The 25,693-nt window shown below is 45.8% G+C and overlaps 2 protein-coding genes across 4 annotated transcripts in view; one reads left to right on the top strand and one right to left on the bottom strand.

Moving 5' to 3' along the window:
• The window catches only part of ELAVL1 (ELAV like RNA binding protein 1), a 28,805-nt gene extending 14,772 nt beyond the window's left edge, over positions 1-14,033 (top strand). For both annotated transcript variants that reach the window (XM_081177986.1, XM_081177987.1), the window contains exons 5-6: positions 743-968; positions 7,983-14,033. In XM_081177986.1, the coding sequence (XP_081034112.1) occupies positions 743-968; positions 7,983-8,307 (551 nt within the window). In that variant the 3' untranslated portion in view covers positions 8,308-14,033. The remainder of the gene's footprint in view (positions 1-742; positions 969-7,982) is intronic.
• Positions 14,034-20,257: 6,224 nt separating this feature from the next.
• LOC308577663 (procathepsin L-like) lies at positions 20,258-25,322 on the bottom strand. 2 transcript variants are annotated; one of them, XM_081178050.1, is made up of 6 exons: positions 24,698-25,322; positions 24,311-24,469; positions 23,317-23,541; positions 22,147-22,306; positions 21,379-21,481; positions 20,258-20,459 (listed from the first exon to the last, which is right to left on the bottom strand). In XM_081178050.1, exons 2-6 carry the CDS (start codon positions 24,452-24,454, stop codon positions 20,366-20,368), a joined length of 726 nt encoding a protein of 241 aa, XP_081034176.1. In that variant the 5' UTR covers positions 24,455-24,469; positions 24,698-25,322; the 3' UTR covers positions 20,258-20,365. The 2 variants fall into 2 exon arrangements, with proteins under 2 accessions (XP_081034176.1, XP_081034175.1); XM_081178049.1 differs by having other exon boundaries at positions 24,311-25,322.
• Positions 25,323-25,693: the final 371 nt, after the last annotated feature.

Genomic DNA, 25,693 nt, shown 5'->3' with positions numbered 1-25,693 from the left:
CCCCCAGTCACTCTTACCTTAGGTAGCAGGGCGGTATGGCTACAGTTTGTGGAGGTGGCCAGCTCCCCTTAATAATTCACTCTGCTTGTGAGCACTTTCCCCTAGGGATGACTCTCATGAAATACCACCTCCATTATTGGAACAGATTTGCTGTTTCGGAGATCCCTCCATTGGACGTATTGAACCATGAACCTCCTTAAGGCGATTTGCATAGCTTTTGAACTCTTGTCCCGATTAGGTGGTTGACCAAATACGATTCCACCCTCGCTCAACAAGCGCTTTGATCTTGTTAGTTTTGGGAGCCCTTCCAAGATCCTGAACAACAACATGCGCACTCTCTAGGAACTTGCCTCTGCCAAAGTCAAGTGAAGCAAGTGTTGTATATCTCCCATTAAAACCCAACAAAGTGGGATGTGTTTTAACATTTCTGGTTGCATAGAGATTTCTGTAGCACTCTTCTAGCGCCTATGCACTGCTCTGGGTGAAAACATTTTAAATCCATGTTATAAAATACTGTAAGAAGTGCATCAAAAGCACCGGCTGCCGATATAGAACATGACATTCATGGAAGGTACTTAGGCAGTTGGATTGTCTATGCCGGCTGGCAAAAGACAGCCAGATGGAGGTTGGATTCTCTCCCCCCCCCCCATTGCTGTGCAGCCTTGTTCCAGGCAACCTGGGCACATTTGGGGGAGCGGAGGAGACGCACTTAACTCTGTGTTTTTGTCGCTTCGGTTTCAAGGTCTGTCCAGAGGGGTGGCGTTCATCCGGTTCGACAAGCGCTCGGAAGCCGAAGAGGCCATTTCGAACTTCAACGGCCACAAGCCCCCCGGCTCCTCCGAACCCATCACGGTGAAGTTTGCCGCCAACCCCAACCAGAACAAAAACGTAGCGCTGCTGTCGCAGCTGTACCACTCCCCGGCCCGACGGTTCGGGGGGCCCGTCCACCACCAGGCTCAGAGATTCAGGTAGGTTAGGAAGAGCTGACATGGGTGGAGGTCTGTGCTGTGTGTTGCGCTCGCTCTCTCTCTTCCTCTGCCTCTCTTGGTTTTTTTGTTTTTTGTTTTGTTTTTTGTTTTAAAATCATTACTGCTCATCACCAGGCGAAACACTTCCAGTAGATAGTTAAAGGGAGAGGAGTAAAACACCGGCATAAATGTTAATCCGTTCCAAAATATTAGGGTTAACAGTATGTGAAGAGCTTTTGTTCCGATAATTAGTCAATAAAGACCACTTTTCTTGGAATACTTCTTGTTGCCTACCTTCCTACAGCCTGATCCTACTGTGTTTTATCTAATTATTATTGCCCAGGGTATTCCATGCTAGCTAAGCCTTTATATCAGCCGTAGGTAGCATTATATTGGATATCCCAAAAGGAGGGGTCGCAATAGGATTCAATGTAAAATTTGTATCCAGTGATTTCTGTTATTACTTTAACCAACTCTTTCCCAATATTTCTTGACAGTTCACGTGGAACCCATCAGCTTGGTCCCAATTGCACCTCCAACTTCTTCCATTAGATTTTTTTTTTTAAAGTTCATTCTGTATAACTTTAGAGAGTTCTGAAAAAAAAAAAGATCTTTCAAAATTAATGGCAGTTGAGTGCTTCTGTCCCCCCAAATGAATATGTATTCCCACGGTATGTCAGTAATCATTGTTGATGTCCATTTCTTTTCTTATTTCTGTTCCATCAGATTTCTCTCTTCTTATCTCACTCCCTCTCCCCTCCCCCTCAAAAAATAGAATTTAATTAAATAGAGGATTAAAAAGCCTTCCAGGTCCTCCCCGTCTCCACCCACCCCGGTTAATAAAGATTGAAAATTTGTCTGTCTGATCTGATGCTTCACAACAGTGTGTCAAAAGATGGCATTTAAAAAAAAAATTCTGCAAGAATGGGGTGGTCTGGTACTTGATTGTAATGAACTTATTTCTCATATGGTGCAATTCCAGTACCGCTAAAACAGTATTCTGAAGCATGTAAAAACCTATTCCTTCTCATAGTCTAAAATTGCCGAAGCAAGTTTTTTTTGTTTGTTTTTTGCTTAGAAGGCTTCTTGTCATTTTAAAAACAACCTGTTCTTTTTAATGGCCTTGTGCAGCTGCGCTTAATGGGTTCCACACCTGCGCAGAGCCTCATTCGGGAACATTCTCAGGCTAGGCCAGAGTTGTTCTGCTACTTGGTACTGCTTTCCTAACTAAAAATAGTGCTCCAGGTAGTTTATAGAAGTATAAAAAGTACATATTGTAAGGCTGGGGGTGGAGAAGCAAGCAATTTAAATAAAACCAGATTGCAGTAACCTCAGCTCTGGTTCCAAGATCTAAAATGCATGCCCGGCAGTCCTGATTACGGCTAACAAGAAAGCGACAAATACCTGTGATCTTTTAAGAACCCTCAAACGAACTTTGCACATGTCTGCCTGTGGGTTAGCACCCCAAAGAAAGCCGCAGGTTTGCAGGCAGTTGTTTCAGACTGGCAATGAAAAAGCAAAAGCAATGGTTTGTTCTGCAGTTGAGGTTATAATGCGCATACCATGCGGAACAGCGCTAAAAGGGAAGAGGCTGTGCAGTTAAGACACTTTCCCAGGAAACGCGCCTACGTGTCCTTTGTAATAAAGTGTATTAATCTTAGACTTCCGAGCTGAGGAAGGAATACTGAGCACTTAAGTTAGATCAGGACGTTTAATTTTGGGGGAAGCAGGTTGGAGACAGGAATGCGACTTAATAAAGAAAAGTAGAATGGAGACTCCCGCCCTCATGAAAAAAGATCCCATTGCTGCTTTGACAGATATTGACCCCCTTGTCTGACAAGGCAGGCGTAATTATGAAACCTTTCCCCATCCCCTGCTTGCAGCCCAGAAGAAAAGTTAATCAGAAGAAAAGTCCAAATTGGGCATGCCACATAACGGCATTCCTCATCTTTCCAATATTAGTTTTGTGTTTAAAATAGAAATAAAGGAGAGATTCACGCAGCCTAAGCCTGGAATTTGATGCACGCCTGCCAGGGAAGAAGTTCCGTTGACTTCGAAGCGAAATGCATAATATTATTGTGCTGCTTGCATTGTATCTACTTTCTGCCTAAGACTGACCCTCTGATTTCAGCCGCACTTAACTGCAGCAGAATGATGGACTGTGCCAGGTTAATATGGCACAGACCTCCCTGGGCAGTTACTTTTGCGACTTGAGGACCTAAGGCCTAGATCTTTTTAATAGCTGGGTTTGCCCTGTGCCCCAAGAGAAGCTGCTGGAGAAACATAACTTCTTTTGCCTTGTGTAGCGTTAGGAATTGGGATTCTGTTCAGATATTTCTGAAACTTAAACTTACCAGCCAGGTCTAGGGAATAACATACTTTTAACAGGCTACAAACTCATCCCTTGTTCTGTGGTTCGTTTTTTGTTTTTTGATAGTTATTTTCCCCCCCCCTTAAACCTTTCTTCACACTTTTCCACTTTCATTTCCCGTTCAGTTCTTACAAAAGCCATCTATTTGATTACTGTTTTTGTTTTTAAAGTGTTCTCGACACATCGGTGTTCTTGCTTCTAAAAAAAGATAGTGCTTGAAAAGTTCCATTTCTTTAATAGCAGATAAAATTTTCAGCCATTCTTCTCGTTGCATAATTAAAAGATTGATAAGCTCCCCCTATTGATAAATGTTTCCTATATTGATGATATATACATATATTATTATTTTCTCTAACACTAGTTTCATAAATTTAGCTGCTACTTTTTACTTGCTGACCAATTTAATATGTGCTTTATTTGCATCTGTTCCTGATCCAAAAGACCTAAGTCAATCTAAGAAACAAAATTAGTCCCTTGAATAGAACTTTCCTTGTAGCTGGTGGGAAGAGTATATAATCTCTTATCTCAAGGCTCAATAGACTTCACCTTGTCTTTGAAACTTCACAATAATGGATACAGTCATCTCTGCCATACATAATACCCCTTGAAGGTTTTCTATCACTTTCTCATTTGGCAAAATCTGTTGCGCTAGCCCTAGCGTGTAGCAGGGCAGTTCTGCAGCCAAGACCGGGATTGCAGTTCCCTCAGTTTCTCCTTTATGATGTCATTGATCACAAGCCTCATTTGGGAGAAAATAACTAAATCCTCGACTTGGAGCTGGCTGTCTCCTTGCATAAACCGGAGAGCAGATAGATAGGCGAAGCAGCCACCTAGTCTAGCACTGTCTACTCTGACTGGCAGTGGCTGTAGCAGAGAGGGACCACGTCTAGCTCTTGCTACCTGAGTTAACTGGGAAATTGACCCTGAAACCCAGTGTGTCTGAAGCATGCAGTGCTGGCCATCTCTCCCCCCCAGTTTAACCACATCCTAGTGCAAATGAGAGCAGTTCCTGTTTCTGCGTCTAGCCCCCTTTGCACACCAGAGTAATTGAGGAAAGGGACAGGTAGCAAGTACAAACGGGCTGGCTATGAGCCAATTTCTGTTTGTGGGCCTCTCAATGTGGCCGCTCTGGGACTTCCTGGGAATCTTATTCATGGTTACTGGTCTTCTTGAGGAGCCATGGAAATTTTTTAAGTGGCGCCAGGCGTCCTTCGGAGCACAGTGTGAAAATTTGCTTTTACCCCGTCAAAAAGTCCCACAGAAATACTAGCAATTCCTTAATTATTGATAAAGTACTATTCACTAAAGTTCAAGCCCATAATGTGGGCCAAGTCCTACAACCTGTAAGTTTCGTACAGAAAAGACAAATCAGTAATAATGCAGACAAGTCACTCCTTCTGTTGAGTGGGGAATGAGCTAGCAAGATCTCTCACCTCTTAGCCTGCTAAGTCCCGCCCAGCACCACTAAATCAGCTACTTTAAAAAGAACCTTTTAAAAACCATTAATACGTAGTTCATTCTTCAAAAGACTTAATAGCAGCAGTTAATAAGCAACAGTTCAGTTCATAACTTGCTCTGTTTAGGGTATAATTTTTCCCCTGGAAAGCTAGTTATATCCTCTGTATCTACAGCAGTTTTCTTTCGAGAACCTCATTTACCACAACTTAGGCATACACACACTTTTGAAAACAAAACAAAACAAAACACTAGTGTTGTCAAGATGGCCCTCTCCTAATTTACTGTTCCTCTGGTTTTTTGGATTTCTTCTTTCACTTGCTTATGTGTCCTTTTTTGTTGGTGTTTTTTTCTTTTTTAAAGCCCTTACTCATTTTTCACACGATGCTTGTTGTAAACTCCTTCTCAGTAGTTGCCTTCTTCAGTGAATTCCTTGCATGTTTTTCTTTTTAATTTCTCCAAAAGTGTAGAGTCAGATGGGTATCTTTCAGAATTCTTGTCGTAGAATTCTTGTCACATGTTAAATAAATACATGTTCTTCTATCTGCCTGTACTCAGCCTCTTCCATGTAAGATGATGGTCCCCACCCCCCGAAAAAAACAAGACAACCACCTGTGTCAATGTTTCTGACAGTGCTACAGCCCTGAATGTTGACTGTAACTGGCTCGGGGTCAGAACCAGTGGCTCAATTCAGATGAAATGTCAAGCTCTGGTGTGGCAGGCCCAGAACAAAACGCTTTTAAACGCAACCTTCCCTTTCTCGTGTTTGCCACGATGTCTGAATCTGGGGGGGCGGTGGTTAGAGCTTTCCTCCCGAAAGCCTCGTTCCGAAATGCCGATTTCTGGTTTTGGAGGGGAAGCGCTCACCACAGCCTGCCGGCGTCAATGTCTCTGCACGTCATGGCTAACCCCAGATGGGAAATGGAAGGGGATCCGCCCAAGGGAGAGGAGAAGGGGTGGTGTCTATTGGTGGCTCAGTCGCATTCCTCCAGACTGGAGGGTCATCTGAACTGATCCTTAGTGGCAAACGGTGGCCATATTGTATGGGCCTGGTGCCTTGAATAATCACTTGGCTAAGCAATTCTCTATGCTCCTCTTAAAAACAAAGTGTGTAGCAATGCCCCCCCTCCCAAAAAAAAACCCCTGCAGTGCTACTCTTCCACAACCAGATAGTTGCTAGCTGCTGTGCCCTTTGGTTTTGCTTCATAAAGGATGCATTATTTTGTCTTGTCAGAAAAAGCAGTCCTACATAACCTGTTTTTGTTTTTAGAAAAGCACACAGTGATCATATGCTCTGCAGGTCCAGGTGGTCAAGCCCAGGGGGTCACTTTGCAGATAACCTAGGTCACCGGGAGGGAGAATAAGTAGCGGTGAGAAAGTCACGGACGAACTGAAAGGGGAAAGAGCCCTTTGTGCTGTTTGCTAGAAAGATGCCAGGCCTAACAGCAGAGAGTTTCCTTTCACGTTCTTGGGAACGGGGTGGCGAGTCCAGCAGAGTGGTTAGGGAAGGAGGAGAGTCTTAATATCTCCCTGTGCGTCCAGCTCCACTTGCCTCATTCCCGACTACTGAACACTCTGAACCAAGAAGTCACTTGGCTCAAATGGCGTCCTTGTGCAGGCAGATCTAAGTCATAGAATTGTATGATGTCGAAGGGGCCAGAAAGCCCGTCCAAAGCCCTTTTGCCCAATATCGAGCGCTCCTTGTGGGCCCTTTCAGAATGCCACTTGAGGAGACAGACCACTGGGGTCCCGCAGGGGGCAAGGCACTAGCCCTTTGCCAAGGGGGTCTCCGCATCAGCCTCTGACATCGCTGACAGAACTGTAAGCCTGGCAATGCGCAGGGCACAGCCTCCGGAAAATGTCTGTGCAAGCCCCGCTGGTGTGGGTGGTAGCAGCTTGAGTGCACCTTGTGCCCACCCCACTCTGGTTCATTTTGCTGGGACCTGCGCAGGAGACATTCCTGGTAGATCGGTGGCTTTCAGCCTGGCAAATTCTAGAGGGGCAGCTGCCTCTGTCTGTTGCAGTAAAACACAGCAGAGGGACTGGTGGCATCTTTAAGATGACAAGTAAATTTACCGCGGCCTGGCTTTGGTGGACTAGAGCCGCTGCTTCATCAGATGCAAACAAGTCATGAAATCCATGGGGCAGAAGCAAAAGTGGGGGTGTTTAGGCGAAGAATAACGTGGCCCATTTATAAAACAGCAAATCTTGGTGATGTTGGCAGCCTGCAATGCCGACTGAATGCCTGTGACGCGAAAGAGATCTGCGGCCCCAATTTGAGTCATGGATTTCCATTGTGTGGTCCTAGGATTGTGGGTTTCACAGTCAGGATTGTGGGTCTCTTTCACACTTCTAGCATAACGTAGCTCTGTGTGAGAGAGAGGGAATTCCTTGGTCGACTGTGGACAACACCTCCTGACCCCATCTTTTTAGAGAAAATGTTTTTAGAAAAAGCGTAAGGTTCTTATTTCAGGCCACTTTTTAATTCATTGCTTTTTTATGTACCGCTTTTGTTCAATGTCTTTATACTAATTATTGCTGCACAATCTTTTTTTGGTGGGGGGTGTATAGCCTGGTTTTTAATTGATGCCTCTGTGTTTTGATGTTTCACAGTTATGAATGATTATACAGTGGAGCCTCGGTTGTCGAACGTAATCCATTCCGGAAGACCGTTTGACTTCCGAAACGTTCAAAAACCAAGGAGCAATGAGCGGCCAGCCAAATCCATTGAGAAACTTTAAAGACATGCACGGAAGCCGTTTGACTTCTGAGGTGCGTTCGAAAACGGAAGCAGTTACTTCCGGGTTTTTAGCGTTGGGCTTCCGAGGCGCTCGAAAACCGAGGTTCCACTGTATCCCTAAAAGGGCTGCATGTAAACCGGTTAAAGTAAAAGCAAATAAATCATTTTTTTTAAAAAAACAGCGCATCTGACGAAGCAGGGCCTAGTCCACGAAACGCTGACGCCGCGCCAAATCCGACAGCCTTTAAGGCGTCCCAGGGAGACTCTGTCTTCTTGCCAAAACGCAGCGCCCGGGTGCTCTGAATTCCCCCCCACCCACCCAGCGCTCCTAACCTTTTAATTCCCCCAATGAGCTTCTCTTCTTTTTTTTGAACTTGATTGAAACTGACTTTTTTTGTTTTGTTGTTTTGTTTACATGAACTATTTTATGTCCTTTTTTATTTGGTAGGTTCTCTCCTATGGGTGTAGATCACATGAGTGGGCTTTCTGGTGTAAATGTCCCAGGAAACTCCTCTTCGGGATGGTGCATCTTCATCTACAACCTCGGCCAAGATGCCGATGAGGGAATCCTCTGGCAGATGTTTGGCCCCTTTGGCGCGGTGACTAATGTCAAAGTCATCCGCGACTTCAACACCAACAAGTGCAAAGGCTTTGGCTTTGTGACAATGACAAACTATGAAGAAGCCGCCATGGCCATAGCGAGTCTTAACGGCTACCGGCTGGGGGACAAAATCTTGCAGGTTTCCTTCAAAACCAACAAATCCCACAAATAATTTCGCTCGTGGCTTTTTTCTTTTTTTTGTATGGAATAGATAACCGAGTGACGGAAAAAGTTTGAAACCTTTCTCTTTTTTTGTTTTGTTTCCGTTAGTGTACAACTCGATTCTTCTTCTTTTTTTGTTTTGCGCCAGTTTTCACACAAAGAAAGTTGTTTGTCTTTAGTCTAAATGAGAAGTGGGATAAAAGGGTTTTTATATATTCTTGGGATGCCACCAACATGTTCAAATGTTTCGGGTTGTTGTTTTTTTAAAAAAGTCCTGCAATTGTTTTATCGGTTTTTAATTTTAGATGGTTCTGCTTCATGACCTTGTCCCCGAGCCAAAAATAATAATAATACATACATCTATCTATCTATATATATCTCAACAATTACCAAGTAGAATCCAGACCAGCCCTGAAAACAGCCAGGCTTGCTTTCCCGTAAAAGGTTAGCTGTTGATTTCACTGCCAGGACGGGGGCATTTCAACCAAGCTGCAACATAACATTGCCCCTGGTAGCCGAGGGCAAAGCTTGGAAACTGGAACTTTTAGTTCGCGGAAAAGTTTGTTAATCCACAGAAGGAAAGTGTCTGTAAAGAGACTCTGGTAAACGAGAGCGTGCCAGCGTTCAGTTAACGCCATTGACCAAGCTCGTTGGTCAATAGGCGCATTTTTTTTTTTTAAATGTCAAATTGGAACAGCTTTTATAGCCCGTCCCTGCCCCCACTTTTAAAAGCCCAGTTTCCAATAAGAATGGACCAAAGAGTTTCAGAGAAACTCTGGGAAGATTTCAGAGTAAAACTGAAACTCCAAACCCAGCTTTGCCACTTCCTTGGAGTTCTTGCCTCCAGGTAGCACATCGTATTGTGTTACGTTCTGGTCAGATAAATGTGGCATGATCTAACATTAACTTCCTTTCAAATACAATTTTTTAGTTCGAATTCTTGCATCCTTAGGGTTTTTTTTTTAATATATATATAAAGCTGTTAATGAACATTTGAGCATTGTCATTTTTTTGCATCCCTTCTAATAAGTACTAGACGATTTCCCCCACTATTTTAACAGGGGTTTGTTCTGACGATAGCTTTACATATTTGAACTCTCAGCAGAAAAGTACATTAAAACTTGGACGGTAGAGATTTAAGAGAGAAAATAAATGATTTTTTTTCTTTTTTTGGGTAGACTTATACGATTTTAATTAATCCCCTGTTTTCTGCAGGCTGCCTTGAAACTTTGAGTTCTGTTTTCTGTTAATTTTCTTTTGCTTTTTTGTGTTTTTGTTTGTTTTTACTTTTGCATTTAAGACCAATTAAATTTGATTTGGTTTTGCTCAAATTTTGTTTTGGTTTGTTATTTTAATTTTTAACCCCCACTCCATATTACACAGCGTCCGACACAAAAGATTAACAGCAGCTCTTTTCCCCAGTAGGAGCGATCTGGTGTTTCTAAAGTGCCACAACGATAAACCCAAGCAGTTAGGAGACTCGAAGGCTTACATATACGAATCCTCTGCAACCAGTTTTGACGTAGCGAGGGTTTGTAAGGGCACAAGAGTTTTCCAGAAAACACATAGGCAGTAGGTCCATAGAGTGTGCAAAAAGCAGAAAGGTTGTGTCCAAGGGAACCCTGATCCAATCCTAAGAATGACCTAAGTCTGCCACACACCACATTTGAGAAGCCCCCTTGTGCATGCCCGGTGAGGGGATCGGTCATTGCATCTTGGAATCGTCTCCATCCTTTTCGAGCCTGCCCCGAGGCTGCCTGCATCTACAGCCGCACCACAACCATTCTCTGCCACCGCACTGAGGACTGGCCAGGAGGACTTGGAGCAGCCCCCTGGCGCAGCAGGAGAGGGTTGCCTCAGACTGGCTGCACCACCCACGCCCATAAATCCACCGTCAGAAAAAGGACTTGCTGGCAAAGCCTGCAAGTTGCAATTCTGAGGGAGATTTCGGGCCCTTTCCTGGCTTTGAGTGGCCGTCTTTCATAACAGTGCTGTTCCAGCCTGCACACAGGACTTGGGATTTCTGTATCCTTGTGATGCTTTTTGTGTGTACACCTTATGACATTTCTCGTACATCTTGTTATGCAAAGGCAAGTTCTTTGTAGGAAACGATGCCCTTGCATATCTTCATCAGGAAACTTCTTAACAACGTTCCAAGTAACTTGCTTGGCTTCTGAGAGAGTGCATCACCTCATTAACCAATTTCTTGAGGTCTCAGATGTACATCACACATATATGATGTTCTTCTTCTCTTACAAACTAAGCAGACCCTCTAGATAACGACTTCCCTAATTACCCATCCTCTTGGAGGTTTTCATCGCGATTTCTGGCATCTTTCTGGAAATGCTCTGATCATTAAGAAGTCTTTGGCCTGTGGAAATAATCCAGCAAGATGGATGTACAGAACAGCTTGAACTAGAAGCCTTCTTGTTAGTTTGCTTGGTGTGTTTTGTTGTCGTGGACTTCTCAAAGTCCCGAGACAATCCACATCTCTGCTGTGTGCCGTTCTCAATATCGGTTGATGACAAACCGCATTCGTTCAGCCCTTGCTTCCTGAAGAGGCTCCTTTTCCCCTCCCTCCTGCCAGTGTCCCTTTGCCATTCCCACAGGAAATGTTGGGGTTGTAAACTGGGAACTGACCTGATACCCTATTCAGACCCAGTTCAGCTGTTTGGAATCAAGGACGTGGCGCCAGCTGGCGTTTCTGAGAGGACCACTGCGGACTCTCGCTAGGTAATGTTCTCTCTATTGCAGTCCCTGGGCATCTCGCAAGAGTACGAGGGCACAATTCAGTTTGGAGTTTCCTTTGCAAACCTCACCGAAACGAATACCGTCTTGTGGAAGCTACCCTTTAATTTCAGTGGGTTTGGCATCCAGGCACACTTTTCCAATGGATTGCGTTCTTGGATATGCCCACTAGCATTCAAAGACAGCTCTTCAGAGCCACTTTTACAGAGCCCTCTTAAGTCACCTGGAAGTCTTCAGCAGCGAATGTCCTTGTGGCATCGTTGTTTTCTCTTTTTAAGAACTCTAATGTTTCTTCCTTCGTTTCTCCTCTTTTAATGCCGCTTCATATGGAAAGCGCTGTACTTTATACGCTGGGTGGTCGTAGCTTGTCAGGAATTGCTTCTGTTCCTCCTATATTTGTGCCCCTCTGCCTTTCAGATAATGGAATTTTTGGTCCAATCAGGAAGCGTCTGCTCGCAAGTCTATTGGTAGCTCAGTTTTGGATCTTGTAGTTTCTCGTGGTCCTTGCATTTATAACCTTTTCTCTGCTTCACTTTGCGTCTTCCCAGAGTCTTGTCCTGGTTGCCATCTGCCCAAACCTACTTCCCAGGACTCACATTCTCCTGTGCTGTGTTCATCCTGGCAGGTCTGCAGCAGCTCTTGAACTCCTAAGTATATTTCCAGGTAATGCTTGGAAGGGCTCCCATCAAGGGTAAAACTGCATTGGAAGTCCATTTCCGAATCTGATGTAGACCTAAAAAAAAGGGTTATCAGAAAAGCCCCTAAGTAATCACATCATTGGGCTCTCCTAGTGTATGGCGACTCTACAGCTGCAGTTACTTTTTGTATTTTCATTAGATTGCTTCCCTGACCCCATGAAAATCTGATTGCACTAAAACAGCATCCCCTGCCCCCCCAATGGAATCAGTTGCAAAAGGTGCCAAATATCTCTGTGTTTGTCTCATCCTGGAATAACAGCATCCTCTTGTTCTTCGTTGAGTTCCAGCTTGAGTTCCTCTTGGGCGAATATCGCAGCTTTGCCTCCTAATCCTCCAGAGTTGCCTTCATGCAGATCTCGACGAGAGCTACAGGTGCGCTCAATCAATATGAATCGACAGCAGTCAAATAAGTGGATTGGGGCCCGTTCTTGATAAGACCGCAAACGGTTGGATTTCATTTCTTCTACATGCCTCCTCTCTCGGGGAAGAGTTGCTCTCAACCTGGGCGCAGAAGTCTCTTAATCCACGAAGCCCTGCAAGGAAATAAAGATCACTCTGTAGAGTCCGTGCTTAAAGCATTGCCTTCCTGTCGCCCCACAGCTTCCTCCCGGTGCCATACCCAATTCTGCGAAGCCCGCCAGCGCACGCTGAGCTGGGTAAAGGGAGCCTGAGCCGATGCGTTTCACGGAATCGCTGGCTTAAGCTGCCAGCAGTAAAAGGCTCTTCCCACCCCAAGCTGGCAAAAGCCATCACTTGTGTCAGAATGCAAAGATGGCAGGGAAAGTCAGTTCGTGTAATTGGAATACTTCCTGCATGTGGTATGTGAGATTATTACATAATCTCAGGTTGGCCAGCTGTCTTGGATTCCCTTTATTTTTTTAAGGATTGCGAATTTGTACAGGGACAGATTTCCTTTAAAAAAAAGGTACAGTAGGTTTGCTTATCATTGCAATTCTTTTTTGGGGGCTGGGGAACAAGACAGCAACCATTTTGTAGAAGACTCCTAAGCTGACTGGCACAAACTAATGCCCAAGTTTTCCTTCCTCCCTGAGAGAAATCGAAAATATTCAGTGCAAACATCTCCCTGGCTTATTACATTAGCTGTTAAAAGAGTTTCCCATTGTTGGGCTAACAAGATGGTGACCTCAGGTTGTCTCAAAGGGCTTGTTTGGCTCTCAGGGTTAAGCGCAACTCTCTCATTTTCATGTCCTTGAGGTTTATCCCTGAATATTTCCACCCTGACTTAAAGAAAATGAATTGAGCCCTTTGATCAGTTAGCTACAAGTGGCTTTGTGTATTTATTTTTTTTGGAAACCATGTCGTGAAGCATGTCTTAAGAGGAACGATTGGCAGCGATTTCCACGTTCCCCCTATAATGTTGCCAAATTATGAGTGTATTGTGTGTTTTTGTTTCATAATAGTTTAGCCCATCCATCTCAAACCAACCCCCTCCACCCCCAAAACATTGCATCTTCCTCTCCCAGCTTCTTGCGGACGAGGAGTTCTTGAATAAGAAAACTCACCTTGATTTAGCTCCCCCTGCAGCCACAAGAGTCACTGAGCCAGGACATAGCTGCACCCGTTCCTTCAGTGCTTTTAAGTGACCTGCGGTCCTGCCCCAGTTTCAGAAATCCCACTGAAGGGAAAGGTGCAAGTCGAACGATCGAACCTAACAGCTAAAAGTTTTGCATATATGGAAATTTGCTGTGGGAGCGGTCGTCTCCGCCTCCCCAGGCATAATGAAAATTTGTGGATTTCATTATCTTAACCCTGTTCCTGCTTTTTTAAAAGGGTGCTTGGTGTAATATAGAAGGTTTTGTTGTGGTTTTTTAAAAAAAGAAATCACAGCTCACGATCAACGTTGCTTGCTTTTTTCTTTTTTTAAGTTCCAAAATCGGGTACATGACACTTTTATCTGCCTCGTCTTTTTATCTGTAGCATTTTTGTGTAGTGCAAACGATCCGTTTCCGGAATAGCATAATAAGCTCTTCTATTTCTCCCAGCGCATGATTTAAAAACAAAGAAGCATTATTATTATTAGTGTGGCAAGCAAAGTGTGAACCCACATCACACGCAGGGACTGGCATGCCTTTGGCCCGGGCTGCCGACCCTTCTTACATCCCACTGGCAACTTCCTTTTATAGGTTTACTGAAAATTTTTGTTTCATTTCTGTTTTTAATTTAATTTATTTTTTGGTTTGGTTTTCTTTTCCCCTGTTGCGTGGAGTTTCTATACTTTCGTCTAACGCTAACGAAAACCCAGCCAGATTCGATTTTATATATATATATATATATATATATATATATATATATATATGTAGGTTTTGGTGTCTTCGGGTGTCTTCCCGTGTAAGAGTTGGGGTGTCTAGGCGACGTTTCGACGAGGTCTCACTCGTCATCTTCAGGCTGGTGCTTTCGGCTTCTTGTTACTGGAACAGAGCAGGATCTCAGTGTTTGAGTTCCTATAAATACTGTTGAGGGGGTGTGGTGCAGAGAAGAAGTTCCCAGGTTATTGTGCCTTTTCTTCTTTTGTTCTTTAATTACTTGGGGGATATCTTGAGTGATATCTTGAGTGGTATTCTGAGTACCACTTAGGTGGGTCATTAAGTGTGGATTAGTTGCTATAGCTTTCGTGTCTTGACCTTTTGAGCTAGTGAAGAGATTTTTCTGAGAAGATGGCTGTACTGCACTTAGTTGTGCTCTGGCTTGGCTTCGTGTATAGGGGCGAGCTGTGGTTTTGTGCCCTGTGCCAGCCAGATCTGTGTAGGGATTGCAGGGGGGTGCAGCATCCGGAGGTGCCACTATGGTTTGGCTACCGGATGGAGTCTGTAATTTATCTGTGGAGAGGGTCTGGGTTTGGGTCTGGTGTGGTTGATAGGTGATGGCGTTCTGTGTGCCTCTGGTCCTGGTGTCGGTTTTTGTGGGGAGGGCTAATTTCCAGATGTCTGGCAGGCGGGACGTGTCGTCACGCTTGTTCATGTTGTGAGGGTGTTTCTCTATCTCGATGGCTTCCATGATTATTCTCTTGTGGTGATGTTCCATGTTAAAGAGCAATTTGGAATCTGCAAAATTAATTTCGTGTCCTGTTTCTTTCATGTGTTGGAAAAGAGAGGAGGTTTTTTCTTCTTTTTTGACGGCATTCTTGTGTTCTGCGATACGTGCATTTATTCGTCTGTTTGTTTGTCCAATGTACGTGGCTGGGCAGACTTTGCAGGGTATTTCATAGACCCCTTGGTTTTCCAACTGGATTTTATCTTTGGGGTTTCTGAGGATATTGGCTATTTTTTGGTTGGTGCAAAAGGCTGTTTTGATATTGTGTTTATGGAGGATTTTGCTGATTTTGTCTGTAGTGCCCTTGATATAAGGAAGGAGGGCCATGCCATTGTTTTCTTCTGTGTCTTGGTTTTTGGGGGGTGTTTCTTTTTGGATTAGCTTCGTAACCCTGTTTTGCTGGTATCCATTGGCGATTAACACATTTGAGAGATTCTGTAACTCAGTTGTCAAGTGGTCTTTGTCAGCCAGGCGTTTGGTTCTGGAGATGAGAGTCTTGGCTACGGAGTTTATTTGTGCAGGGTGGTGGTGTGATTGTGCATGTAAGTAGCGGTTGGTGTGTGTTTTTTTCTGGTAGATAGTGTGTCCTAGGGAGCCATCAGGTTTTTTGTAGATTAGGACGTCAAGGAAGGGAAGTTGGTTGTTGGCTTCTATTTCCATGGTAAATTGTATTTTGGGGTGTAGGCTGTTGAGATGTGTGAGGAAGCTGTCTAGTTTTTCTTTCTTTCTCTTCACTAGCTCAAAAGGTCAAGACACGAAAGCTATAGCAACTAATCCACACTTAATGACCCACCTAAGTGGTACTCAGAATACCACTCAAGATATCACTCAAGATATCCCCCAAGTAATTAAAGAACAAAAGAAGAAAAGGCACAATAACCTGGGAACTTCTTCTCTGCACCACACCCCCTCAACAGTATTTATAGGAACTCAAACACTGAGATCCTGCTCTGTTCCAGTAACAAGAAGCCGAAAGCACCAGCCTGAAGATGACGAGTGAGACCTCGTCGAAACGTCGCCTAGACACCCCAACTCTTACACGGGAAGACACCCGAAGACACCAAAACCTACATTCCTGTACCCGTGAAAATCTACGAAAGCATATATATATATATATATATATATGAAAAACGCCATTGCTTTATTTGTGCTAACGTTTCCGAAGGAAGGTTAAAAGGATTCTCGCTGAGAACGGTTTAGGTTTTCCCTGTTTTTTCGTTTCTTTTTTTTAAAAAAACGCTTCGCCGTATATTGAGCAACTTTCCCACCCCACGAGGTCATTATAAGAAGGAACAGTGGGAAGATATTCAGAGCTTTTATGTTGAGACGCAGCTCTCCTTTCGCCCGTAAGTTGAAATAGTCCGTGTACGTTCAGGGCGGGTGCCATCTGCAGTCGTTAACGCCAGTTTTGCGGTCGAGTTCAGTGAGCTGTAAATGGCACCCTCCCTCGGTCTCACTCTGCTTCCCTTTTATCTCTAGTGTAACCTTATTTTTTCCTTTCATTTTCCTTTTTTCTAATAAAGTCGTCTGCCTGTGCAAACAGAAGGCTTTTAATCGGTTCCCACCCACCCCCCATACTGTACAGTATATATGCTTAAGACTTTTTTTTGTATATTTAGCGTGTTTTTAAGTTATTGATTTTGTTTTATATCAAATAATTTATTTTTCAGGTACCACTTTTTTCATTTTAACTTTGTTTTTAACATGGGTTTACTTTAAATAAAGTATGACGCTGCTATCCAGATGTCTAAGCCGCAGTTGAATTTTCCCCTCGTTGTCTTTCGAGTGCCCCTGGCGTTGTCAGAAAATTGCACCCAAGGCCTCCTGCTAGCTTGGTCGGACATTTAAAGTTGGGGGTCTCGTCGCGGGGAAAGTTAAAGGCAGGCTTCTCACACACGACACGCCCCGAGAACCAGGAGCCGAAACATTCTGCAATTCGTTGACGACACAACACCATGAATTTTTTTATTTGGAAATCCTGTTGAAACTTTTGGCAGCTGGGCAAGAGTGAGGGGAAATGTGTGCAACCTGCCAAAAACAAAAACCTGTGCTAGAGAATGATGAATTTTGCATTCCGATAGGCGGATTTGCACAATTCTGCTTTTCCCCCCTCTCAACAGAACTTCACCCTCAACTTCTGAAAATCTTATTTGCCCACCTGTCCAGATTCTGATTTATTTTAGCAGACATCACCAGTGATGTTGCACCTCTGCAGCCATTAGGCCTATAAACCTCTTTTTCTTTTAATAAAACAAAGCCTGAGGTTCTCGCACGATGCCAAGCATCCCCTAACCACTCCCCCTTGTACCCTGTTCTGATTTAGTGGAGGCTATCAGTTGGGTTTCCCTTCTTCTAGGTGCTGAAATGGTTCGGACCGGCCCTGTCTGACACCCCCAAAAGGAAGCTTCAACCATCACATGTTGAAAAGCCCATGTCACACAAAAAATGAGAAAGTCTCCAGTCCGGACGCCTCTGGAATAGTGCTGAAGCTATGAGCACCTGCTCGCTCTCTCTAACCCGACTCCATAGCACTTGTCATCCTGCATGCAGCTAACCAAATCGCATGCAGGATTTGCAGCTGATTCCAGAACAGCTGCGGATTTTTGTTCCTGTTCTTTTGCACCACCCAAAGTATGTTTGTGAGCGTGAACGCAGCCCTGGTTGGGATTGTGTGTGTGTGTGTGTGTGTGTGTGTGTCCCCCAATACTTGTGTCTTTAAAAACGGTGACACTATCTACTGCCAGGCATAATTTGCACACATTGAACAGGCTTGTGTAACGTCTGGCTTTGTATAAAATAGATCCTAGACTGCTTGTCGCAGGAAAGTAAGCAGCGCAGGGCTGCTGAAGCCCCTTTCCATGCCACAAACACAAAACACACCTTACTTAACCTGCCTCTGGCATTGGGGGCCTACCACTGAGCTTGCTTTCCACCCCTTCTTTCCTCTTGAGAAAAATTTCAATTTCAGTTTCATTGTTCTGTATGGGACAATGACAATAAAGATTACCGTATCATAAAAAAATCTGTAGCCAATTCCACATTCCCTGCTTAACATGCTTGTGGACGTGCAGTCCAAACTAGAGTTCGAATTTCAGCTTCGTGAGAAGTGTGGTTTCTGCAAAGGTAGAACTGTGCTGGGGGTTGCCACAACCCTTTGGGGGCAGGTGGGCACAGCTGGCATCCCGGGATGTGTGGCAGGACACGGGCTGCTGGAGGATACCAGACCAAACAATGCAGGCACGCTCCCCAGTCATTGGGCAACAAGGCTCCCACCTCAGCCATGGTGGCACTGACTCACCGAGAGAAGCTTTTGTACCTCCTCTGTTCAGAAAGGGGAGAGTTGCCCAGTCCTGGCAGCCAGGGGAACATGGGCATGTTCAGAGCGGAAGAGGCCGAGCCACGGAAAGAGGAATTGAGTCGGGAGAGCGAACTGGTGCATTGTTGAGTTTTGAGGAGATGGTTCGCCGAAACCCTTTCCGGATGCCATAGGAGGAACCGGTGGGTGCAGGCTGGCATAAGTGCCACACTGAGGATCACAGAACAGTGCTTACCTTTTGTGTGTCAGTTTGTGTACAACCACTCCAGCCTTCAATAGCTTGGTAGATGAGGTTCTCCTGAAAGCAAGTGCCTTGCTCTTTAAAAAGTGGAAGTCCTTTAATACCCATTTTTGAATCTTTTCCCTCAGCCAAATTCTGTACCATGGCAACTGGCAATTGCAGCCACCGCTCTGCAACTAACATCAGAAACTTCCCTCTTCTCTTCCTTCAAATAAAACACCTTTTCCAGCAGAGAGCGCTCTGCCCTTGAAAGCTGCTTCTCCAGTTTCGGCTGTTGCCCCCGCCTTACAAGCCTAACCTTTTTTCTTTTTTGAGGAAGAGGTAGGTTTTGGTATTCCAAATCTGCAAAGCTGCACATAATTCCCCAACGCTAAATGGCAATTCGTTATCACGGTGTGTCAGTTCCCAGAAAATTAACTGAGTTGCATTTTGGTTCCTTATCCAAAGAAAGGCAGGCCCGTTTCCCAAAGGATGAAAGAGAGAAGTTATCAATTTCAAAAGATGAAAGAAAGAAGTTTTCAATTTCAGTGCCGATATTTTCAACAAAACACTAGCAGTGGCTCTGTGTGCTACCCAGTCGTGTGGAAGGCAAGGGAAACCTTTCTTCCCAATGCCTAACCGTGCGCGGTTGTGATGATTGTTATGACGTAGGCAAAAACCACAAGCCCATTTGCCAAGTGGGGGGGGGGGGAGTCCTGCCTGGCCCCAAATATGGCGGCCGATGCAAGGTCTAGCATGAAAGCAAAACGTATGAGCAAGGGATGGTGGGAGTTCCAACAATGAAAGCACAAGGAGGCTGGGGGACTGGGAACGTACCAAAGCGATGAGTATTGGCCATTTGGGCCCGACCCCTGGGGAATTCCTGCTCCGAGGTCCAGACGACCATTGGCCAACCCACAGCTAGGCTGCAATTCGCCCCTTCCTGGTCGACAGCTCCAGATCTCGGATGTCCAACCCCGACTGACCACCAGAGGTAAGTGGATCTAATAAAATGAAAAATGTGGACCCCAAACTTTGTTTCCTTTCAATTTTCTCGGGGTAGTGCTGCCCTTCTGTTACGACTCCATCCCGCGAGGGGAGACGATCCAAATTCCGGTTGCTGCACATTCCCTCGCTCAATATCTCTGGTCTACAAGAGGCAGTAGGGGAGAGGAGGTGAGGGGTCAGGCCTGCCCCCCCTTTGCTTTGCCCTCGAGCCCCACATCCAGTGAAGTCTCCCTGACACACGAGGGAGATGAAGAGAAACTGAGGCACGTGTGTGGACAGGTGGGGACCCTGCTGATGGGTCAGAGAATGGTCTGTGGAGTGGGGAGGTATTGTGATACTTCGGGAAGAGGGGGAGCTTTGTAAAAATGACAACATTGTGATCTTAGCGTCTGATTTAGGGCGGCAGGACCGGTTCGCCCAAACCGGGCACCGCAAAGGCGGATTTTTCACAGGGCGCCACTGAGATGTCAAAGCCCAAAGTCCGCCACTGTCTCAGGGAGGGAAAGTTGAGGTACAGTCAACCTCGGCTCCTAAACAGCTCCGTTTTCGACCGTTTCGGCTCCCGAACGCCGAAAAACCAGAAGCAAATACTCCAGTTTTCGAACATTTCCCGGAAGCCAAACTTCTGCTTGAGTGCAGGAAGCTCTTGCGACCAATTGGAAGCCACACCTTGGTTGTCAAACGTTTCAGAAGACGAACGGTCTTCCGGAACAGATTACGTTCGACAACCGAGGTTTGACTGTAGTTGAAGTTCAGGGGAAGTTGTGTTCCTGAGGGTAGGGACCCCCGTTCAAACTGAACGCAACCTCCAGGAAACACAGACATCGCTCCAAACAGCCAAACCACATGCTCAAACCTTTATTGTTAAAAATATCAAGGAGGTGCTCAACATAATTTGGTTCCTGGATGTTGCTTCTCTTTGGTAAGCACCAGATAAAGAGGTGCAGGGGAAGGTCAGCGGTCCTGATGGTTTGTTGCTCTGACGGATGGAAAGCCCCCGATGGAAGGATTGTGGACCCGCAGCTGGTTACACCGGGTAACTAGCAACCTCTGCTACGCCACACTGATTGGATCCTCTCTTCAGCAGAATGTAGCCACCTTCACCCCAGTTGGGACCCCAGCTGTGAAAGGAAGATAGAGGGGGAGAGAGAGTCTCCGTAAGTTGTAGTTTCAGAAAGCGAGAGGCGAGTGGGATGACTCCAAGGTGGGGTCAGACGAAGGATGCATGGACCTGTTAGTTTTGCTTCCCTTCGTTTCACATCCTTCCAATCTAAAATTCAATTCTCCACATTTCTGCAGCCATTTGTGATTGGTTTTCTACTTTGAACCCCTTCGTGAAAGTTCACCAACACTTCTTCAGTGAGTGCATATCTGTATGAAATTTGGGTATAAGGAAGCTTGCATTGGGACGTGGGTGGAGCTGTGGGTTAAACCCCAGAGCCTAGGACTTGCCGATCAGAAGGTCGGCGGTTCGAATCCCCGCAATGATGGGGTGAGCTCCCGTTGCTCGGTCCCTGCTCCTGCCAACCTAGCAGTTCGAAAGCACGTCAAAGTGCAAGTAGATAAATAGGTACCACTCTGGCGGGAAGGTAAATGGCGTTTCCGTGCGCTACTCTGGTTCGCCAGAAGCGGCTTAGTCATGCTGGCCACGTGACCTGGAAGCTGTACACCGGCTCCCTCGGCCAGTAAAGCGAGATGAGCGCCACAACCCCAGAGTCGGCCACGACTGGACCTAATGGTCAGGGGTCCCTTTACCTTTACCTAAGCTTGCATTGGCCTGGCTAGCTCAGTATTGTCCATTCTGACTGGTTACAGTGGCAGCTCCAGGAATTTAGGCAGAAGTCTCACCCAGTGTGACCTGGAAATGTGATGGGGTTGGATCTGGGACTCCCTAGGTGCAATGTGTACACTCTGTCCACCCAGGTACCCCAATTTTCCCTGCTTTGGCAGGCAAAGCCTCTCCTCACCCTCCATGACAATGATCAATAAGCTCCCACAGCACTGCACATCCATTTCTGGCACCCGGGCTCTCTGCCCTACCTGTTCTTTATGATCCAATAAGGAGTTCCGTTCTGAGTCCCGTAGCCGACGGCCAGGACGGCGTGGTTCAAGGATGTCCCGCAGTTGGGGTAGTCAAAGACTCCTGGATGGAGGGAAAACAAATTTAAGGTCATATCGTTGCTTATCTCCTTGGCTTGGGGTGTGTGTGTTGCATAACCCCATCCCCTTCGACGTTTTTCCCGTGAAAATAGGGACGTCCTATTCCATCCCCTCCGACGTTTCTCCCCTGAAAAGAGGGACGTCCTATTCCATCCCCTCCGACTTTTCTCCTGTGAAAATAGGGATGTCCTATTCCATCCCCTCCAACGTTTCTCCCCTGAAAAGAGGGACGTCCTCTTCCATCCCCTCCAGCGTTTCTCCCCAGAAAATAGAGACGTCCTAAGGAAAAGTGGGACGTTCTGGGGTCAAATATGAAACCAGGTGGCTTCTGTAAATCTGGGACTTCCTGGATAGTAGGGACACTTGGAGGGTCTGCTGTACTCTGCTTCTACTGTCTTCAAAAACCAGTTCCCAGGGATCACAACTGGGGAGTGTGGCTGCTGACCTCAGGTCCTGGGTGTGGGATACTGATGTGGGCATCAGGTTGGCTGCTGTGAGGACCGGGAGCTGGACTAAAGGGGCCAATGATCTCTCGTTATTTTCCTATGATGGGTCATAAACCCCAACCCTCCAGATTCCCTATACGGACGACTGTTTTCAGTGCAACCCAGGGAGTTTTATCGTCGCTGCATTTCTCCCGAATTTTACCTGAGCTGTAAAAGTGGAAGTCTGAGGCATCCAGGGCCACAGTAACTGGCCCATAAGTGGCAACAGCTTCCTGAAGGGCAGCCTCGTCGTTGCTTGGGATATCCACGTAGCCGTTGATCCTGACTGCGAGGTCTGCGGATTTGTACATACAAGCTAGATCCTGCAAAGAAACAGCAAGCAATTGCCGTATTTTTCCACACATAAGACGCCCCCGTTGTATAAGATGACCCCTATTTTCTATAACCCAAAATTAAGTTGTTTAGCTTTTTGGGGGGCGTGGTGGAGGTCACTTCCACCAATCGCTCCCCCGCCTGCCCGCCACTTGCCATGGCTGCAGCCAATCACCAGCAGGCCTTGCTGCAGCCACCAATCACCCGCCCAATCGCCGCTGCCAATCTCCCGCTTGCTGCTGCCATTAATCGCACACACACACACCCCGCATTCTCTATCCGTGTATAAGACGACACCCAAGTTTTGCCAAATTTTATTTAGCCAAAAGCATCATCATAAATAAGAATAAAAATTGTGCACCCCACCACCAAGACCATTCCACTGTAACTAGCCAACCTTCGAAAATTTCACCTCTCGCGATGGTTTGACCCTTTTCCGTTTTAACAGTACAAATTTTACATTTTATTTTCACCAATATACTAACACAGTACAGTGGTACCTCGGGTTACAGACGCGTCAGGTTACAGACTCCGCTAACCCAGAAATAGTGCTTCAGGTTAAGAACTTTGCTTCAGGATGAGAACAGAAATCATGCTCTGGCGGCACAGCGGCAGCAGGAGGCCCCATTAGCTAAAGTGGTGCTTCAGGTTAAGAACAGTTTCAGGTTAAGAACGGACCTCCGGAACGAATTAAGTACTTAACCTGAGGTACCACTGTACATTCAACCTCGGGCACATTACTTGATTGGGGGACAGGGGGGTGGACCATGTTGCAATATTTAGGGAATAGAGAATGTCGAAGAATGGCAGTGTATTACTTCTGAAAGTGCCGATGAGGTGGGTTAAGCCTCTTAAGTTCAAACTTAATAAAATAATTCTCCTCTGTCCCTAACTAAAGTTTGGCCCCAAAGGAGTGAAGACGGAGAAAGAAAAGAGATTCTGTTGAGCGTGGCGAACAGGCCACAGGATCACAGAATGGTAGGTTTCGTCTGGAGGTTACCTGTCCAATGTAGGGGTAGCTTTGTTCCGAGTCGAGTCCGTGGTTATCCATCACGTACTGGAAAGCCCAGCTTGGCCACCCGCCATTGCAGCCTTGGTTGCCCTGCTGCCAGGAACAGTCGACCAGGTTTTGTTCGCTCAGCGAGACCAGCCTGCCAGTTGTCCGGGCGAGATAACCTTCCAGGGCTCCGGTGGCACTGAACGCCCAACAAGACCCGCAGCTACCCTGTGAAAAGGGACAAGCGATTTGTGTCAGGCTTCAGGGAATCCGCTTCCTCCCCCCCATGGCAGTAGATAAGCAGAAGAAAGGAAAAGGAGTCTTCTTACCACTTAGAAACACTAATAATCACAGCGAGAGAACAAAGAATACATCTCCTAGGAATGGCGGTGCTCCTAATTAAGGATCACACCCCCTTCTGTCCTTATTAAGCTACATCACCTCTATTCCTCTCCCAAATGATTCCCCAAAATTCATTTTTTCTATCATCTTTTTCATAAAAGTCCATGAAGCATTGTCAAAGGCCTTTTCAGCATCCATAAACAATAAGGCAGCTAGTTTCTCATTTCTTACTTCCTGATATTCAATAATATCTATTATATTCCTTATATTGTTCTTCATTTGGCAACCTGGTAAAAACCCGGTTTGATCCCGTTGAATCTGTTAACTCTTTCTCTTCCAGGGTTTCTTCTCCTAGCTGTTCCCCATCCAGTATTTCCCAGCTTCTGCCTTCTGAACTCTGTCCCTCTGCAAACCACTGTTACAAATCTATACTGTCCTCCTGTTCCTGGGAAGTGAGACAAAACCATTTTCTTTGGCACAAGCTGAATCACAGCAGGCTAGAAGCAGGCAGTGGACGGGATGCATTGGGGTCAGGCGGAGAAATGGCGCCTACTTTCATCCCTCCCCACAATGGAGGGATTCTCATAATTGTAGCCAACTTTGACTCCCTGCCTTTGGTCATTTAAGCCTTCCCAAGTGGCGATGCTACACTGACCTGATCTTTCACTGGGGTGACGTAGCCTTTGGAGCGCCAGTCCACAGAGGAAGGAAGCGACGGGTTGTCAGATTTTTGGAACAAAGTTGTTCTCCGGCCACGCTCTCTGGGCAGTTCAGGGCTGAGTCCATTCAGTCTCTCCATGAACTCTGCTTTAGTCTGGGGAGGAAAGAAAAGCGGTAGTCGTAACAACAACAACAATGGCAGTGAATGTCCTGTGTGAGTGTCTGGAGGTGGTTGGAGGATGGGTGGCGGCTAACAAATTGGGGTCACCTTCAAAGGCAGCCCCACGTAGAGCGCATGGCACTAGTTCAAGTGGGAGATAACCAGAGCATGCACCACTCTGGCCAGACAGTCTGTGGGCATTGAGGGTCTCATCCTGCGTACCAGATGGAGCCGTCCTGGACACAGAATTGACCTGCGCCTCCATGGACAGCTGTGAGTCCAAAATATGATATTTTATCATGTTTTTAATATTCTGTTGGGAGCCGCCCAGATTGGCTGGGGAAGCCCAGCCAGATGGGCAGGCTATAAGTAATAAATCATTACTATTATTAGTACAGTGCTAGCAATTTTAGTATTTATACCCCACACATCTGGCTGGGTTTCCCCAGCCAACCTAGGCGACTTCCATCACATATAAAAACACAAATAAGACGTCAAATGTTAAAAACGTCCCAAAACAGGGCTGTCCCCCGGTGCAGCTCTTTTTGAGCTCAAAGCGCCTGCGATGTTATGTGATTCTAGTTTAGATATTATTTATTGTAACTGTTGAGTGGATTTCTGCTTAACTTTTATATGTTGAAATTATTTTATACTCTTCTAATGATTGTTGAGGAGGGACGCGGGTGGCGCTGTGGGTTAAACCACAGAGCCTAGGACTTGCCGATCAGAAGGTCGGCGGTTCGAATCCCCATGACAGGGTGAGCTCCCGTTGCTCGGTCCCTGCTCCTGCCCACCTAGCAGTTCGGAAGCACCTCAAAGTGCAAGTAGATAAATAGGTACCGCTCCGGCGGGAAGATAAATGGTGTTTCTGTGCACTGCTCTGGTTCGCCAGAAGTGGCTGAGTCCTGCTGGCCACATGACCTGGAAGCTGTACGCCAGCTCCCCCGGCCAGTAAAGCGAGATGAGCGCCGCAACCCCAGAGTCAGCCACCACTGGACCTAATGGTCAGGGGTCCCTTTACCTTTACTAATGATTGTTGAATGTTACTTTTTTGATGTAGGTTGCCTATTTTAAAGTTGTTTAATCATCACATTTTTGTATTGCATTAGATTGTTATAAGATCTTCCGCTTGTAAACTGCCTTCAGTATTGTAAGATAGAAAGACGGTATACAAATTAAAAATGATGACAAATTGATCAGTCAGCTGGCAAAACCCTG

The sequence above is a fragment of the Podarcis bocagei genome (assembly GCF_964188305.1).
Source record: "Podarcis bocagei genome assembly, chromosome: 18".
NCBI lineage: Eukaryota > Metazoa > Chordata > Lepidosauria > Squamata > Lacertidae > Podarcis > Podarcis bocagei.
The sequence above is the reverse complement of the archived record's forward strand: the minus strand, read 5'-3'. Positions and strand labels throughout refer to the sequence as shown.

Excerpts from the sequence above, each read along its gene's own strand:
- LOC308577663 (XM_081178049.1), bottom strand. The coding sequence starts at position 24,454 with ATGGAGAGACTGAATGGACTCAGCCCTGAACTGCCCAGAGAGCGTGGC. Across the intron at positions 23,542-24,310 it reads TCACCCCAGTGAAAGATCAG|GGTAGCTGCGGGTCTTGTTG; the intron begins GTCAGTGTAGCA and ends CCCTTTTCACAG. Across the intron at positions 20,460-21,378 it reads TATTGGATCATAAAGAACAG|CTGGGGTCCCAACTGGGGTG; the intron begins GTAGGGCAGAGA and ends TTCCTTTCACAG.